This window comes from Camelina sativa, chromosome 9, assembly GCF_030686135.1.
Source record: "Camelina sativa cultivar CO46 ecotype springtype chromosome 9, ASM3068613v1".
Classification (NCBI taxonomy): Eukaryota; Viridiplantae; Streptophyta; class Magnoliopsida; order Brassicales; family Brassicaceae; genus Camelina; species Camelina sativa.
Genome location: NC_141888.1, coordinates 10310458 through 10329258, shown reverse-complemented (window position 1 = coordinate 10329258; position 18801 = coordinate 10310458). Strand labels below are relative to the sequence as shown.

At 45.0% G+C, this 18801-nt stretch overlaps 1 protein-coding gene across 1 annotated transcript; it reads left to right on the top strand.

The window, feature by feature from the left end:
* Positions 1 to 69: 69 nt before the first annotated feature.
* LOC147938025 (uncharacterized) lies at positions 70 to 1009 on the top strand. Its single transcript, XM_087465432.1, has 2 exons — positions 70 to 304; positions 465 to 1009. The coding sequence occupies exons 1-2, from the start codon at positions 70 to 72 to the stop codon at positions 1007 to 1009; spliced, it is 780 nt and encodes a 259-aa protein (XP_087321558.1).
* Positions 1010 to 18801: the final 17792 nt, after the last annotated feature.

The following is an 18801-nucleotide window of genomic DNA, read 5'->3' as shown; positions in this document are numbered from 1 at the left end:
CAATGTTTAAAGACGCTCATGATTTTGTCTCCAGATCAGCGGAAAGGTCAGATTAGTAAGAGGCATGAGATGCCACAAAATTTCATCCTTGAGGTTGAAGTTTTTGATTGCTGGGGCATTGATTTTATGGGTCCATTTCCATCCTCTTACAAGAACCAATACATCTTAGTGGCTGTTGATTATGTCTCCAAGTGGGTTGAAGCAATTGCAAGTTCGAAGAATGATTCTGTTGTGGTTATTAAGCTGTTTAAGACCATTATCTTTCCTCAGTTTGGAGTGCCTAGAATTGTCATCAGTGATGGAGGTAAGCACTTTATTAATAAAGTGTTTGGGAAGCTGCTTAAGAAGTAAGGGGTACAACATAGAGTAGCTAGCTAGTCCATATCATCCTCAGACTAGTGGACAAGTTGAGGTTTCCAACAGGCAGATTAATGAGATTCTTGAGAATACATTGGGTGTTACAGGGAATGATTGGGCTATGAAGCTTGATGATGCACTTTGGGCCTATAGAACTGCTTATAAAACACCACTTGGCACTACTCCTTTCCATCTGCTTTATGGGAAAGCATGTCATCTTCCAGTGGAGTTAGAGCACAAAGCAGCCTCGGCAGTTAAGTTGATGAATTTTGATGCCAAGATAGCTTCAGAGAGGATGTTGGTACAGTTGAATGAGTTGGATAAATTGTGTTTTCATGCATTTGAGAATTCCAAGTTGTACACGGAGAGAACCAAGGCTTATCATGATAAGAAGATCATCTCCAGACATTTTGAGCCTAATGACCAGGTACTCCTTTATAACTCCCGGTTGAAGCTATTTCCAGGAAAGCTGTATTCTTGTTGGTCCGGTCCCTCTACTGTTCAAGATGTTAGACCATATGGAGCTATAGTGCTGTTAAACTCCAAAGGGGAGAAATTCACTATTAATGGTCAAAAGGTGAAACACTATTGGGCAAAAGCTGAGATATCAGACGGACACATTGTGAGTTTGGATGATGCACTCTCTGCCTAATCCGCTGCCAAGTCAAGCTAATGACTTAAAACTAGCGCTGAGTGGGAGGCAACCAACTGGTAGGAATTAATTATTTTCAATTTTCTTATTTTTAGGATTACTAACTTGTTAACTTTTGGTTTTGAGTTTCAATTATTTCAGAATAAAAAAAGGAAGAGTTTCGGAAATCATTTATCAGAGATGAGCATCGACCGACACCACCTGGGTGTCAGTCGAATCCAGTATTGGATCGCAAATGAGAAAACGGGCCATTGGTGTTTTAAAAATTTATGGGTTTTGTCTACTAGGCCTTAAAATCCGAAGTGGGCCAGCTCAATTTGAAGAAGCGTCGACTGACACTTATTAGTGGTGTCGGTCGACACCGTTAAAACCGAGGGCTTTGCCATTAAACCCCGAGTCATCTTCTTTGTTTCACAAACTCGAACCAGAGCTTCAAATTCTCACAACTCTCTCGATTCTGATCAGTTTTGAGTGATTCCAAGCCCTAATCCACTCAATTTTCTCTCCTCTATCCGGATCCAATGTCAATTTCGTGTTTTGGAGCAATGGGACCGAAGAAGAAGCCCAGAACGATCGATGGCGAAGCTTCCTCCTCTCACCAATCTGACCGCCGTCCGCCACCACGAGCTCCGGCGAGACCTGCCACCACTCTACCAGACCTCTCTCTTCCATCCCCCATAGAATCTCGGTTCCCATGGCCAAAAGAGAAGAATCAACTAATTCCAACAGAAAAAGTATGGGATGCTAAACCTATGGTTGAACTTGGAAAGCCTGAATTCATCAACAGACCACTGGGTGTTTGGGGAGAGTATAAGACAGTACTCTACAATGCTTGGTTGAAAGTTGAAATTTAGCCTAGAAGGTTTGTTGATCCTGATCTTATTCGTAGGATGGGAATTTATGTTGAGATTTTAGGACTGATAGATAAGATGTGCTTGGGAACTATATGTACTAGGCAGTATGATCTTTACCTGGATTTAGTGCAGCAGTTTATGGCTTATGTTAGGGTTACTTATCGAAATGAGCAGGCACCAGAAACATTTGGGGGTGGGATGCATTTCTTCATTAATGGAGTGCCCTATTGTAATGACCCTCACCAAGAGTAGAAATTTTAAACAAAAAGGTCGAGGAAATGGGACGGAAAAGACCTAAGAAAGAAGAAGAAGGGAAATAAAGGTGAATGGCCCAAGGAAGTCCGGAGAAATATTTGTGAGTCGGAGAATGGCCAAGACAAGACCGAAGCACCGAACGCACGGTCGAGACCCTAAAAATTTACCAAGACAAGTGGTCGAGAAAATTGGTCGAGAAGACTTGTCGAGAGAGTCGAGAAAACTCGTCGAGGAAATCCGTCGAGAAGATCTGAGAAAATTGTCGAGACTCGAGGGAGTTGCCGAGTACTCGAGAAAATTGTCGAGACTCGAGGGAGATGCCGAGTACCCGAGAAAATTGTCGAGAGCTCGAGGGAATCTGCCGATGACTCGAGAAAGTGTCGAGCTATCCGAGACTTATAGTCGAAGTTGCCCGAGACGTATCGCCGAGGAGTACGGTCCGAATTGCCCGAGAGACTGCCGAACGTACCGAGCAGAACGTCCGAACGGTCGAGAAAATAATCTGACTGAGTCGAGGGTTGCCGGAGAGAAGGTCGAAGATACCGGACGAAGGAATCAATATTTTTGGGAAATTATTATTTCCTTAGAAATATTGACCAATAAAAATTGAGGAAAGTGGAGAATTAAAATAATCAAGAAGAATTAGTGGGAGAATTAAAAATTCAAGGTGATTAAGAGGAGATAGTGGGGAATTAGCTTAATCAAGGAGATTAAGGGGAGATGGCGAAATCCTATTGGTTAAAAGCTAATCCTAAAGCACCATTAAGCAACATGCACTAATAAGGAGGGATTACATGCACTAATGGAAGGAAGAAAGTGGATTAAGTGGTGAGCTACTATTGGTGGAGGAGCTCCATGTTCGACATGCAAGGGGTGAGGACGCCATTTGTCAAAACGCACTAAGAAAAAAAAGGTTCCAAAGTGTGCCTATAAATATGAGGTGATCGACCTCATTTGGGGATTACTCTCCCAAATTCTCTCAAAACACTTAAGCTTTTCCGAGAGAAAGAAAGAGACAAAGAAGAGAGAGTGGTCGAGTAAGATTGAGAGAAGGATCAAGAGTAATTAAGAGGGAGACCGAAGGAGAAACACTTGTCTCAAAACAGAGTTGCGGTTAGCGGTCGAAGAAAGATCGAGTGCGAGACGCCTTTGCGATCGAGAAGATCATCGAGGAAAGAACGGGTTGCGATCGACGGAGCGAGAGGCTGTTGACGCGAAGAAGGAACGGATTGTCTCATCGAGTGGTGCTGTGAAGTCCGAGTATCATCGACGGTTGCGTAAGAGGTGAGTCTGAGGTAGTGCATGTAGAGTAGTACATGTAGTAGCAGTTTAAAATATGATGCATACAAACATGGTAGGATTCATGCTAGAATCATCATGCGTAAATGAACTAGTTGCATGCTAAATAATTGGGACTCACTCAATAAGTGGTATAAGGGAAACTTGGGTACATTTTAAGTATAATCGGACTACTTAAAATTTGGTTTAAGGGTTGCATGTATGATCGAACCTAGAGGATTTTGTAAGTATTATTTCTTACTTAAAAACGGTTTCATGCATGACTAAAGGAGTGAAGTATCTTGCATTTTTATTGCATAATATTGAGTGAGGATACTTGCATGCTTAATTGGATTAAGAGGATTTAAGGGAGTTAAATCAATTGGCTTTGCATGCATAATTTGGGGCGTAGGATTTAAATAGTTAAATCTGAATCGGTTGCATGCATATTAGGACTTGTTGCATTTTGATGCTTAAGTCGATTATATGGTTTGCATGCATATACAGTAATCCTAAGTTGCTTGATTTATTTTCTTGCTTCTTGTGTGATTATTGCATGTTCTATTCTTGCTTGATTTCTTGCATGCGTGCTTGGTTAATCATTGCTTGAATTATTGTGATGTTTGGCTTAGTCTCTTGAATTTGTTTCTTGAGTCTTAGCTAGAGTAGTGTGTCGATAATTCTGGTTCCATAAGCGTTTGTCACGCGTGAGTTCCTGACGACCACTCACGCGGAGACACTGTTACGGCTGGCTAGCTACCAGCGTAACCGCTACATGACGATGTAGCTAAGATTGTGGGCTCATTGCTGGTGACCTTTGTGGTCTCGTCATGAGGGGGATGGCATGGAACGGAACAGATTATCGAAGGGCCCTAGGAGTAAAGAGTCTAGAGTAATCAAGTGTCCCTTGTTTATGTCTAGTCGTCTTTACATGTTGCGTGTTGCGTGTTGTTAAAGAGTCTAGGGTATTTCGAGCGATCCTTGTCGTACTCTAGACGTCTTGTTTGGTTGTTCGGTCAAGGAGTTTAGGGTAGTTCAAGAGTTACTTGTTTATCCTAGTTGTCCTTGCGAGTCGTGTAGAGGGTTTAGAGCGTCGAGTCGAGTCGCGTTGATCTGACCTCTCTTGCATAAGGATTGTTTGAATTGCTTCCGCTAAGCTTTTGTTGCGTTGCTTTGATGTTGTTTGCTAGTTGTTGTGGCTTGCTTGTTTTCTGTGCTTGCCGGGGTAGTCGGGTTGGGGAAGATAGAATCCTGTTTAGGAGATTGGGGTACCCAGACTCACTGAGTAATCTTAGATTACTCATGTCTCAGTTGTTGTGGTTTTGCAGGGAAGCTTAAGTGAGTCTAGAGCCGGAGCGAACGTTAGGGTGCCGGATAGGGTTTTCTTGTGTTCCTTGTAAAACCCTATGTTTTTATAAACGGTTATATAAACATTTTCCGACTATCTTTATATATATTGCTTTAATCATTTATTTGAGATGAATTATTTTATTAAAGTGATATATATATACGGTTTTCAGGAAAACATGGCAAGTTGCAAATGATACTCCGCCTTGCCCAGGCTAACACAACGCACCAGGTCGCGAGGGTTGCAAAGCCTAAGTAACCTCGGCTGCGGGTAGGATTATGCTAGGGAGGACCGGTCGGGAAGTCTGCAGCTTCCGTCCCTCGACCGGATCACCTTGGTGCAATTCTGCAACTGGCGTCCCATGGCTGTCCGATGGCCTTCGTGGTCATAGTACGGTTCGGGGGCGTTACAACGGTGGTATCAGAGCGGTGTTTTCGAACCCGCGAACGCTGGTGCATTTCAATGTTTTATCGAGTAACGTGTCGCAAGAGCATAGAAATTTTATCCGGCCGTTTGCTTGTCTAGTCTAAGTTGAACCTTAGAATGAATTAAGCATCTAACCTTGTTTCTTGTGGGTTTTAGATGTATTCAGGTGATTCAGGTTGCGGGGATGGTTCAGGGGATGAGGGGCCAAAACATGAGGATTGTGGGCATCACAATGGGTATTTGTTGACAGAATCAGAAAGTGGCCGAGAGCCGAGTGATTCGAATGACTGGGATGAGGACGGAGTGTTCGACGCTGACGACACCAACTGGTCGATTGAGACCGATCCGTCCGAGTGTTTAGATGAGATAGAGGAGGTAGAAGCTGAAGAAGATGATCAGACTATTGTGTTGGAGATTGGAGAGCCGAGCCGTCTTCAAGTTCGAATGGACGCGCAAGGAAAGTTCGAAACTCTACCTGTTGGAGATGATGGAGAGGCGGAGGTGGAGCTCGCCGAACGATTACAAAAGTTGCTGTTAGATCTTGTGGAAGATCAGTCTGACGATGTTAGTCCCGAGGAGCACTTGAGGGAGTACCCGGAGTCAGTCGAGAAGATTCTAAATTTCTTGACGGATGTGTATGTGCCGGAGGAAGGAGGCAATGCTAGTAATGCGGGGGTGGTACCCGAGACCGGAGGCACTAGCGGTACGGAGCAGCCTGCGGAGGAGAGACCCGAGACGGTTACGAGGATCCTACTTATGTTAGATGAGATGCGCTCACCGGAGCGAGTAAGTGAGGGTGACGGGGAAGTCATAGTTCCGGAAGCCAATGGAGAAGAGAATCCGATAGATGGAGACTCTAAGACCGAGAGGCCGACCAGGGAAGTGGAGGTGATCGATCTTGTGTCAAGTGACGACGAGGGGATTCCGACTTTTATAGTGGAACCAAGGAGAGACCAAGACCGAGAAATTGAGGCTAGTACGGAGCCGAGAGAGAATGTGAGGCGATGGGCCAGTTCGAGCCAAGTCATGAGAGAACGAGGGGAATCAAGTCAAGCTGCAAGAGACCGAGAGGAACCAGACCTCTTAATGCCAAACCAAATTGTGCCGGACCGAGTGGAGTCAAATCAGATTGTGCTAAGGCGCAATAGTCCCATTAGAGCCGTGCCATTGCAGATGGTGTTGCCGGGGCAAGAGGAGGAGCAAGAAGAAGAACCAATGGACCGAGATTTGGAGATGCTTGCTAAGAGCTATGAGTTAAGAAGGCAGAACCGAGAACAACTAAGGATGGAGATTAGAGAAAGTAGTTCGAGTTTGAAGAGAACAAGGGAGTATTACCAAGAGTTGCAGGAGAAAGGGGAGTTGGAGATGCACTCCATAACGTTCCAACCAAGAGGCAGGCTGAGAGTGCGAGCCACTGCCAGGAAGAGGGTGGTCTACCCAAACCAAGTTCACATGAGGAACACGCCCTATTGCGAGTTGTGTGAAGGCATTGGGCATTGGACAAGACATTGTTGGAGACCGGCGTTGGAACGCATGTGTGACCCGTCGAATGAGGACTGTGAATGGTGCGGAATGCGAGGGCACTTTGCCTATCGCTGCCCAAACCCGAATCGCATGAGATATTGGAGGAGATGCGAGGCGTGTGGGGAACCGGGGCATCCGAACAATAATTGTTGAAGGACGAGACCTCAACACTTTCCGGACCCAGAGTTTATGGTATGTACCGTGTGTGGTGGAAGAGGACACTATGTTCATGAATGTCCATACCGGATGGTGCGAGAGAATGAACTCGACCAATCCATTCGAAGGAACGGGAGTAAACCCGATAGGTCGAACCGAAAGAGTTGAAGTGAGCCCGACGAATCAAGCTGGAACCTCGATGTCTGCTGCCTCTATCTCAACCGAGTCTCCCGCCGAACCGCCACCTGATGAGCCAGCCAGGGAGTGGGTATGCAGGTGCGAAGCGTGTACTAGGCTCAGGAACCAATAGGATACTGGGGTGTAAGGGAAGTTTTTTTTTGGGGGTTATATGTAAGGGTCGGATAGTGTTCTTTTTGTTGTTTCTAGACTTAACCTTGTTGTTGTTGTCTAGGATCTGAACCCTTAGTATCATCGGCTAGGATAGTGTAGAACTTGTGTAGCTTTTTCAATCGGTTTGTAAAAAGTACCCTATGTTCTCTAGCCGTGGTTGGGATGTTGTGCTATATAAAACTTGTGCTAATCCTTGCTTGTTTTATCACTTGCTTTGATTGTTGCTTGAGTTTTATAGGTTTGCATAGTTAATATATTGCATAAGCATTTGCATGATTAACTTGCACTCAATCGATGAGGATTCACGTAAGACACCACTAAGCGCGATCAGACAAAAGAGAAGATGTCCAAGGGAGTCCAAGGGGGTGTTCAGCGGAAGCAGAGCAGCCAGTTTGGAATAATGATGCAAGAAGGAGAATAGAAATGATGAGAAAGGTTGCGGCTAACGCAAAGAAAATCAAGGAAGAAAGAATAGTGCAGAATCGATTGACAATGGCGAAACTAAAGGGGTCGAAGTGAACATGACCCAGAAAGTGCAAGAAAAATAGTGCACGGTCCAAGGAGTGGGACAAAGAGGACGCAAAAAGATAATGCGTGAAAGGAAGAGTCTGTGAATAGACAAAGAGGGTGCAAGAAAATAATAGGCGGCAAAAGAAACAGCATTTCTATGCTAAGGGGCAAGGTATGGGCAAGGTTATCGAACCAAATTTCAAAAGTATGGGAGTTGAAGAAGAAGTTCGTAGTGGAGCTCAGAGTAACCTAGGGAGAGGTTTTATGGAGCCAAGGGCATTGGAGAAGTTGAAGTCCAATGAAGCGTGAAGCTAAGGGCATTGGAAAAGTTGAAAACCAATAAAGCGTGAAGCTAAAGGCGTTGGAGAAGTTAAAAATCCTAAGGAAGGTGAAGTTAAAAGAATTGGAGAATGAAGATCGAGGTTGAAAAACTGGGGGGAGCCAGAGGAGCAAAGCACGGTGATTAATAAATTAAAGAGAGTACGGAGTTGTACGAGGAAGTATTAAAACGTTGGAGAAAAGAAAAGAGTCAGGAACAAGCTGAAGAAAGAGAAGTATTGAACTAAGAAGTCCACGTAGTGGGCAAGTCATGAAGCAACAAGGCAAAAGCCTTAGTGTTGGAGGACATAAAGATTAAGAGGAGCCAAGGGAATGCTGGAGATGAAGAAGCTTACCAAAAAGCATCAACCACAAATGTTCGGGTGTTTAAGAGAAACGGTGGTATAATTGGGGAAGTGAGGTGATGCGAGGAAGCAGCCAAAGGAAGATTCGTAAAGATGTTGAAGTGATAGTAAACACAAAGCAATGACATCTGTGTCAAGGAGTATTGACATTAACCAAAAAGAAGGAGAAGGCGTGAGAATTCGGGGACAAATTCTTATAAGGGGAGGAGAATGTAATGACCCTCACCAAAAGTAGAAATTTTAAACAAAAAGATCGAGGAAATGGGACGGAAAAGACCTAAGAAAGAAGAAGAAGGGAAATAAAGGTGAATGGCCCAAGGAAATCCGGAGAAATATTTGTGAGTCGAAGAATGGCCAAGCCAAGATTGAAGCACCGGACGCACGGTCGAGACCCTAAAAATTTACCAAGACAAGTGGTCGAGAAAATTGGTCGAGAAGACTTGTCGAGAGAGTCGAGAAAACTCGTCGAGGAAATTTGTCGAGAAGATCTGAGAAAATTGTCGAGACTCGAGGGAGTTGCCGAGTACTCGAGAAAATTGTCGAGACTCGAGGGAGATGCCGAGTACCCGAGAAAATTGTCGAGAGCTCAAGGGAATCTGCCGATGACTCGAGAAAGTGTCGAGATATCCGAGACGTATAGTCGAAGTTGCCCGAGACGTATCGCCGAGGCGTACGGTCCGAATTGCCCGAGAGACTGCCGAACGTACCGAGCAGAACGTCCGAACGGTCGAGAAAATAATCTGACTGAGTCGAGGATTGCCGGAGAGACGGTCGAAGATACCGGACGAAGGAATCAATATTTTTGGGAAATTATTATTTCCTTAGAAATATTGACAATAAAAATTGAGGAAAGTGGAGAATTAAAATAACCAAGAAGAATTAGTGGGAGAATTAAAAATTCAAGGTGATTAAGAGGAGATAGTGGGGAATTAGCTTAATCAAGGAGATTAAGGGGAGATGGCGAAATCCTATTGGTTAAAAGCTAATCCTAAAGCACCATTAAGCAACATGCACTAATAAGGAGGGATTACATGCACTAATGGAAGGAAGAAAGTGGATTAAGTGGTGAGCTACTATTGGTGGAGGAGCTCCATGCTCGACATGCAAGGGGTGAGGACGCCATTTGTCAAAACGCACTAAGGGAAGAAGGTTCCAAAGTGTGCCTATAAATATGAGGTGATCGACCTCATTTGGGGATTACTCTCCCAAATTATCTCAAAACACTTAAGCTTTTCCTAGAGAAAGAAAGAGACAAAGAAGAGAGAGTGGTCGAGTAAGATTGAGAGAAGGATCAAGAGTAATTAAGAGGGAGACCGAAGGAGAAACACTTGTCTCAAAACGGAGTTGCGGTTAGCGGTCGAAGAAAGATCGAGTGCGAGACGCCTTTGCGATCGAGAAGATCATCGAGGAAAGAACGGGTTGCGATCAACGGAGCGAGAGGCTATTGACGCGAAGAAGGAACGGATTGTCTGATCGAGTGGTGCTGTGAAGTCCGAGTATCATCGACGGTTGCGTAAGAGGTGAGTCTGAGGTAGTGCATGTAGAGTAGTACATGTAGTAGCGGTTTAAAATATGATGCATGCAAACATGGTAGGATTCATGCTAGAATCATCATGCGTAAATGAACTAGTTGCATGCTAAATAATTGGGACTCACTCAATAAGTGGTATAAGGGAAACTTGGGTACATTTTAAGTATAATCGGACTACTTAAAATTTGGTTTAAGGGTTGCATGCATGATCGAACCTAGAGGATTTTGTAAGTATTATTTCTTACTTAAAAACGGTTTCATGCATGACTAAAGGAGTGAAGTATCTTGCATTTTTATTGCATAATATTGAGTGAGGATACTTGCATGCTTAATTGGATTAAGAGGATTTAAGGGAGTTAAATCAATTGGCTTTGCATGCATAATTTGGGGCGTAGGATTTAAATAGATAAATCTTAATCGGTTGCATGCATATTAGGACTTGTTGCATTTTGATGCTTAAGTCGATTATATGGTTTGCATGCATATACAATAATCCTAAGTTGCTTGATTTATTTTCTTGCTTCTTGTGTGATTATTGCATGTTCTATTCTTGCTTGATTTCTTGCATGCGTGCTTGGTTAATCATTACTTGAATTATTGTGATGTTTGGCTTAGTCTCTTGAATTTGTTTCTTGAGTCTTAGCTAGAGTAGTGTGTCAATAATTCTGGTTCCATAAGCGTTTGTCACGCGTGAGTTCCTGACGACCACTCACGCGGGGACACTGTTACGGCTGGCTAGCTACCAGCGTAACCGCTACATGACGATGTAGCTAAGATTGTGGGCTCATTGCTGGTGACCTTTGTGGTCTCGGCATGAGGGGGATGGCATGGAACGGAACAGATTATCGAAGGGCCCTAGGAGTAAAGAGTCTAGAGTAATCAAGTTTCCTTGTTTATGTCTAGTCGTCTTTACATGTTGCGTGTTGCGTGTTGTTAAAGAGTCTAGGGTATTTCGAGCGATCCTTGTCGTACTCTAGACGTCTTGTTTGGTTATTCGGTCAAGGAGTTTAGGGTAGTTCAAGAGTTACTTGTTTATCCTAGTTGTCCTTGCGAGTCGTGTAGAGGGTTTAGAGCATCGAGTCGAGTCGCGTTGATCTGACCTCTCTTGCATGTGGATTGTTTGAATTGCTTCCGCTAAGCTTTTGTTGCGTTGCTTTGATGTTGTTTGCTAGTTGTTGTGGCTTGCTTGTTTTCTGTGCTTGCCGGGGTAGTCGGGTTGGGGAAGATAGAATCCTGTTTAGGAGATTGGGGTACCCAGACTCACTGAGTAATCTTAGATTACTCATGTCTCAGTTGTTGTGGTTTTGCAGGGAAGCTTAAGTGAGTCTAGAGCCGGAGCGAACGTTACGGTGCCGGCTAGGGTTTTCTTGTGTTCCTTGTAAAACCCTATGTTTTTATAAACGGTTATATAAACATTTTCCGACTATCTTTATATATATTGCTTTAATGATTTATTTGAGATGAATTATTTTATTAAAGTGATATATATATACGGTTTTCAGGGAAAACATGGCAAGTTGCAAATGATACTCGGCCTTGTCCGGGCTAACACAACGCACCAGGCCGCGAGGGTTGCAAAGCCTAAGTAACCTCGGCTGCGGGTAGGATTGTGCTAGGGAGGACCGGTCGGGAAGTCTGCAGCTTCCGTCCCTCGACCGGATCACCTTGGTGCAATTCTGCAAGTGGCGTCCCGTGGCTGTCCGATGGCCTTCGTGGTCATAGTACGGTTCGGGGGCGTTACACCTATAGTATGACTTTTGCTGAGATTTGTGATATATTAGATTGGATTCGTTGGTATCAGCGGTTGCTTTGAGGATGTTTCTACTTTGTGGTCCTACATAGGCAATGGAGAGTATGACTCCAAGAAGTCTCTGCAGTCAGATGTCCTCCATCCCACAATCCGGTAGAGCCCTTGGCCACACTTTTCTGTGCAAGATGGAGCCAGGAAAGATGAGAGCAGCAGAGCTTTATTTGTTAGGCCTTGGAGTTGGTCGCCTGATTCCTTCTCTTGATGCACATTGTCACCCTCTTTGCATCAACTCTAGAGCTGCTTTTGCAAACCACTTGGTTGATCTTCAGACCAAGCCATTTCTGGGTACTAGCACTAAGACAGAGAGTGTATGGAGCCTTATTACCGCCATTCTTCAGCACAAGAACATTCCTACTGATGGTTACAGTGTTGTCACAGAGAGGGTTCTCATAGATGAGAAGTATTTGAAGCATGGGCATTGGCTGAAACCGGGTTTGCTATGGAGGTTTATTGATAGTACATGGGAGCACTTGATTCGTCTACCGAGACCTGACCTTACCACCATTGGTGATGATGTAGAGAAGCTACGTTTTCTCCCTTCTGCTGATGACTACATTGCTTGTCCTCCTTCCTGTCGTCATCGGGCTTCACGGACTGCTACCGCTGCTGCTACTGATGCTCCACCTGCTGTTAATCCTGCTGGGGGTTTTGAGATTGGTTCTTCTTCTAGGACTGCATCACTTGAGTTTCCAGAGCCGCCACAGGATCCTACCACTATGGACCATGGAGCTCATCAGGCGTATGTATTTTCTACTTTGCGTGCCATCATGGACGGCATGACTCCATTGTCTTGGTGTGGCTGCATTCATCCTACTAGGGGCAGGTAACCTTCGCCATCTTCACCACCTGCCGATCCACTCACTGAAGATGCTGATGATTAGCTTCTGATCATGGTTTTCTTTATCTTTTTCCTTTATTTGGATTGAGTCATTTTTCTTTTTGCATTGAGTTAGTTTGTGTTTGAAATTTGTTTGAGATTATGAACTATCTATCTATCATGTTGCTTTTGAAACGACCGACCCTTTTTCTATAATAAATAATAAATAATATATATATAAATAAACTACAACTAGTGGTCCCCTACCCACTAGCCACCTAACCACATTCACAATCAACAGCGGAATAACAAAACCAATATCCAATAATAAATCAATAATAATCCAATAACAATCCAATATCATAGCATAAGCAATAACCAAATACCAAACAACAAGAAACAAGGAACCAGCAACCTAGCAATGTTTCTAATGACTCAACTCTATTAACCTAGCAATGCAAGACAACATCCAATCGAGTCCCTAGAATATCCTCCTCTTTATTGCCTTGATTCCACGATCACACTTTGCCTTTACCTGCACCACAAACACAAATTGAGATGCATGAGTATTTGATAAACACTCAGTGAGGCAATCCTCCCATCAACTGGGCTATACACGCAAGCAACAATGATTCCAAAGTTCCAAACAAGCATCAAACAAAACACACAAACCACGAAATCAAACATCGTCTCGCTGGAAGGGAGGTGTCGACCGACACCTGCCTACTGTCGACCGACACTGGCCTTGGTGTCGACCGACACTACCCCACAGTGTCGATCGATTCCCAACTTGCTGGTGTCGACTGACACCAAATGGTGTCGATCGACACTCCCTCTGCAACTGTGATACGCGCGAAGTCGAGAGTCGAATTTCGCTCCCAAATCTCCTCCAAATCGTCCAATACTGGAAACCCAAGCCCTATACATCCCTAGGAACCTGTATCAACCAATCCCAGCAAGAAAATCACACAAACAAGCAACAAACAAGCAAGAACAAGGGAATCAAAGGCTTAGATTAGCCATGGTCATGCACTCACCTCTTTGCAGGAAGTTTCTGACCAACAATGGACGAATCCACACTCCCAGCAAGCTTCCCACACGTTTCTAGCCTTGAATCCTCACTCCCACAGCAAGATCTCACCCACAAAGCCTTGAAATCTCACAAAAACTCCCAAAAACTCAAGAACGATGTTTTCTCCTCTTTCTCTTTGTTTTCAGCGGCTGGACAACCACAAAACATGACCTAGGTCGTTCCCCCACTTAAATATCACGGTTTAATGGTTTTTCTCAAACCAAACCGACCAAAAAATCGATAATTAAATCGAACCGGTCGAACCGGAAAACAATCGGTGTCAATTTACCAAAAATTGGTTTGCAGGTGTTACAATTCTCCCCCACCATTCTAGATTCGTCCTTGAATCTTGAACAACCATCAGCCAAGGACTCCCGTGCAACCGTCTCCACGGCCTGCACTTCTCCGACTAATCTAGAGAAGGTCACCTCTAGGCGATAGACTCACGCTCCAGGCGTCATTTGTTCTCGACGTTTTTGGACTTTCCTCTACTCATAGGCCTAAACCTTGAGTTTTTATTGGCTCCTCATCAGACCTAAGTCTGCATGCCAAATGTTGGCTCCTCATCAGGCCTAAACCCGCATGCCATAATATATAAGGAAAAATCCAAACTCGTCTCTCGGGTCGTCACCCTACAGCGCGCCTCCGGACCGTCATGCGAAGTCGATATACCAACCATACTCCCAAACCACAAAGTCTCTGAATATGGCAGTACTAGGAGAACCAAAGTCCCCCAAGAGTCGCGAGCAAACGATTCTGAACACGTCTGAGTCCTATCCCTATCCAGGTTTCCTTCCCGTGGCTCGTGTAAAACATCTCAATGTCCTACCAACCACATATCCCCTCACTAGAATACCTCATGTCCACAAAAGGATCATATACATGCCACAAGGGCCGCCACCAAGGCCAAACAAAATGTCCTAAAGAGGACCGCCACCAAGGCCTAACAAATGTCCTAAAGAGGACCGCCACCAAGGCCAAACAAATGTCCTAAAGAGGACCACCACCAAGGCCAAACAAATGTCCTAAAGAGGACCGCCACCAAGGCCACTCGTCCCGAAGGACCGTCACAAAGACCATCTGTCCCGAAGGACCGTCACAAAGACACTCTGGCTAAACAGCCCGCCACAAAGGCCACGCAATTGGCTAAACAGCCCGCCACAAAGGCCAAACACGGCTAAACAGCTCGCCACAAAGGCCACACACGGCTAAACAGCCCACCACAAAGGCCACACAATGTCTAAAAAGACCGCCACACACGGCATACTGACTCGAAAGTCCATCACTAAGGCCACACACAAGCCCCTCCAAGGATCTCCACCGCTAAAATGGAAAAATTCTAACTCCCGTAAAACTTTCCATATTTAGCACTTTCCATATTTGGAAACTTTCTACTTTTGGAAAACTTCTATTTCAGGAAAAATTTCCTCCAAAACCCCGCCTCACGGAAACTTTGTACCCCGAACACCACCTCATCTTGTTACTGAGTCGTACAACCAACCATCCCAAGCGACCAAGTAATAAGAGAGATGGGCTGGAATACTCCATTCCCGCTCCAGCCACGGATTACAGATGGAACGAGGCTAAACAAGCACAAGTTGCTGCTTGCTTCTCATACCACTTCTTGAACCTTGCTTTCATCTTTGCCTCAGGCTCCCAAGTCTACTCCTCAACACCATCACAGTCCCACAGGACTCTCATCAAAGGAATCTTCTTCTTCCGAAGTTCCTTGATCCTCCTCTCGAGAACCCTCACTGGTCTCGCCTCCAAAGTCATGTTAGGCTGAAGATCCTCAGGAATCTTAACCAACACTCGCTCACCCTCACGGAGACACTTCCGCAACATAGACACATGGAAAGCCTTATGGAATGCACGCATAACCTCGGGTAACTCCAGTCTATATGCCACTGGTCCAACCCGCTCAATCACCCTGAATGGACCCATATACCTCGGACTCAACTTAGTCTCTGACAATGACCTGTTCGGACCCTACAACATGGCCATCTTGAGGTACACTGTAACACCCCCGACCCATTCTAGGCCAAGAACAGACCGAGAGCATCACGTATAGGACGCCCGCAGCCGGCCGACCGAGGTTCCCTGAAAGCATCCGATCACCCAAGCCTTCCAACCGCAGATGCCCGTTGTAGTGACCCTCACCTAGGGGTAAATTTTTAACGTGATTTCAAGTCCAAAAGACCGGGAAAAAGAAGGCAGAAAGAAGAGCTGGAAGTTTGATGAAGGGAAGTCCGAGAAAAACTTAACGGACCAAGAGTTGTCCGAGTCGTCCGGGACGTACCGCACGTACCGTCCGAAACGCATTACCCGGCAATCGCCAAGAATTGCCGAGAGTACCAAGTACCAGAGAAAGTGTCGAGTACTCGAGGGAGAGTACCGAGTACCCGAGAAAGTGTCAAGTACTCGAGGGAGCTACCGAGTACTCGAGGAAAGCATCGAGTACCCGAAGAACGTTGCCGATGGATGCCGATAGTTGCCGAGAAAGCTGCCGAGGACCGGCGATGGTCAACCGAGAGCAGTAAAAGTCTTCGCCACCAAGAATCATTTAAGTCAAGGAAGCTAAGTGGATTAATATTTTAATCAAGAAGGCTTAGTGGAGTTAAGTGGGTGAATATTTTATTCAAGGAGGCTTAGTGGATTTTTAGTGGAGGATTAAAGAATTCAAGGGAGCTTAAGTGGAATTCAAGGTGTTGAATCAAGGAGCTTCCAAGTGTTGAAGTCCCTCTAATAGGGAGAGTGCATGCGACTCCCATTGGCTGTTTCCATCGCCCACTTGTTCTATAAATAAGTTCTCATTCCTCTCATTTTCGCTCAAGGAAAGAAGGGGTAAGTTAAGAGAAATTGAGAGAGAAAGAGTGAGTGTTTGCGAGAGAAAGAAGAAGGTGTTTGCGAGAAGAGGAAGAAATTGCAAGAGAAGACTATCGACCAAGACCATCAACGTTAGATCGATAAGGAAATCGATTCTAACCGAAGGAGAGATCCGAGTAGCCGTGAGAAGAGCTTCATCAAAGGAGATCATTCGTCGACGGTTTACTGTGAGTTCAGGCACATATTTGCATCGGCTTAGATGGAGAGTTAAAAACATCCATCTAGTGCGCGGTTTTGTATGTTTCATGTAGATGCATTTTCTTGAAGTTCTTTTATGTTTTCTTGTTTAAATGCATGCATGGTGAGGTTGTGCAAGTTACTAGGTCGAAATGATCTAGTAACAGAAGGCGATATTTGGTTGAGTTATGGGTAAGAATATGGGTTTAAGTCCCGTATAAACTCAAGTAAGATCTTCGGTGAGATCTTAAAACGTTTTTGTCCGCGAGAAATTCCGGCTAAAAGTTGTAAGATTTGGTAGTGCGATCCATCCCGTTCCGTGCCACATGCAGCCGCAACATGTAACCCATGTTCGTGTGTGTGCAGGGTTGGTCACGAAGAGCTCGGAGGTTACTGGGCTCGCTACCCTGGCCGAGGCTATTTACACGACGGTGTAATTTTGGCTGATATCCAAACGCTTGCCTTTGTGGTTGCGATTTGGAGAAATCAGGAGGGGTTGGGGGAGAGGGATGCTTACCGGACCCAAATAAAAATTAAAACTTGTTAAAAACTGTTGTTTCTTTTCAAGTTTTGTTGTTGCATGTTGCATGTTGTTGTGTGTTGTTGCATGTAGTTGCGATTATTAGTAGAATGTTTTGTTAGCTTGATAAGCTTCCGCATGACATCTCTGATGGTTGTTAAATCGTTTTGCTTGCTTGCTTGTTAATCGCTTATGCTTGCATGTTGTTTATCAGTGCTTGCATGTTGCTTGTTTATGTTCGCATGTTGTTGTATTTGCGTGCATGTTGATTGTTAATGGAGAATTGGGGTTTGGGATTTATTTCTCTGCAGGAACCCTGAGCTCACTAAGTAATCTTAGATTACTTATGATAATAATATTGTTCTGCAGGTGACCCTAGAGGGAACTAGAGGGCGTGGTGAACGATAGGGCTCTTGAGTAGTTTTCTTTTTTGTGTCTATTGTAAAAATTCAAAGTATGTTTATTTGCGAACCAAACTTGGGCGTTAAGCCGTGTGAACTATTTTGGTGTAATCGGTTGTGAAAACTTGTTTAAGTTTTAATGTATTCGTATTTTCTTTTAAATCAAACGGGTCGTACTGATATAGAGTTAGTCCGAGTCGGCCCAACGCACGGCGTGTCCGTAGGGTTGCAAAGCCTGAAGGATGTGTTGTGTGGTCGGGAACCTCGCCGAGGGACTGGTCGAAGGGCCTGATTCGTTCTCGCACCCGGCCGGACCTTTGACGAACGTTCCCATAGTAGCGCTCCGGTGCCGTCCGATGGCCTGGGTGGTCATAGTACGGTTCGGGGGCGTTACAACGGTGGTATCAGAGCATGGTTATGATGCTGTTTAGGACTTGCGGTTTCAAATGATTTATCGAGTCAAATGGTCGCAATAGACACTTAGGATAATCCGGATCGTTCATCACTTAGGGTTAGATGGGATTAAGTAAACCCTTTTGTTGATCGTGGATGCAGATGTCTCGTCAAGGATCCGAAAGATCTAGATCGACATATCGTTCGCCGGACACGGGGAGGGGTTCAAGTCAATAGTTTGGTCCGGAGGAATGGGGTTCGCAATTTGATGATGCGTAGGGGGAAGAGTCGTTTCCAGACATCTAAGGGCCGGACATGTTTATGCCGGAGTGGTATGTACCTGGCGCGACGCCAAGATACACACCAGCGGGTTCAAATCGTTTTAGTACGCCGGAGAGTATGTACCCGCCAGGGTTCTCACCGTTTGGACCGCATGCCGCCTATCCGACTCAGAACATGCCAAGGGGAGACCAAGCGCATGGAGAAGGACCGAGTGAGCAGAATGTGCCGGAGAGCCAACAGACACTTAAGATGGTCCAAGAGCTTTGTATTCGTCCTTAGATACTTTGACTCAGCTCCAAAAATTAATTCCCCTTAGTCGTGATCGATTCTTATGCGATAGCCGTCCCTCGGCCATTCCACATAATTTTTAGGCCCCGGGGAGGGGTATTGCATACACTCTGTCTCCTACCTGAAACTCAAGATCTCTCCTCCTCTTATCGGCATAACTCCTCTGCCTATCCTGAGCCTCCTTCATGTTCAGCTTGAGCACCCGAATCTTCTCTGAAGTCTCTTGAACA

Coding starts and splice junctions, on each gene's coding strand:
- LOC147938025 (XM_087465432.1), top strand. CDS start 70: ATGCCACAAAATTTCATCCTTGAGGTTGAAGTTTTTGATTGCTGGGGC. Junction 305..464: donor AATTGTCATCAGTGATGGAG/GTAAGCACTTTA, acceptor TGGGTGTTACAG/GGAATGATTGGGCTATGAAG.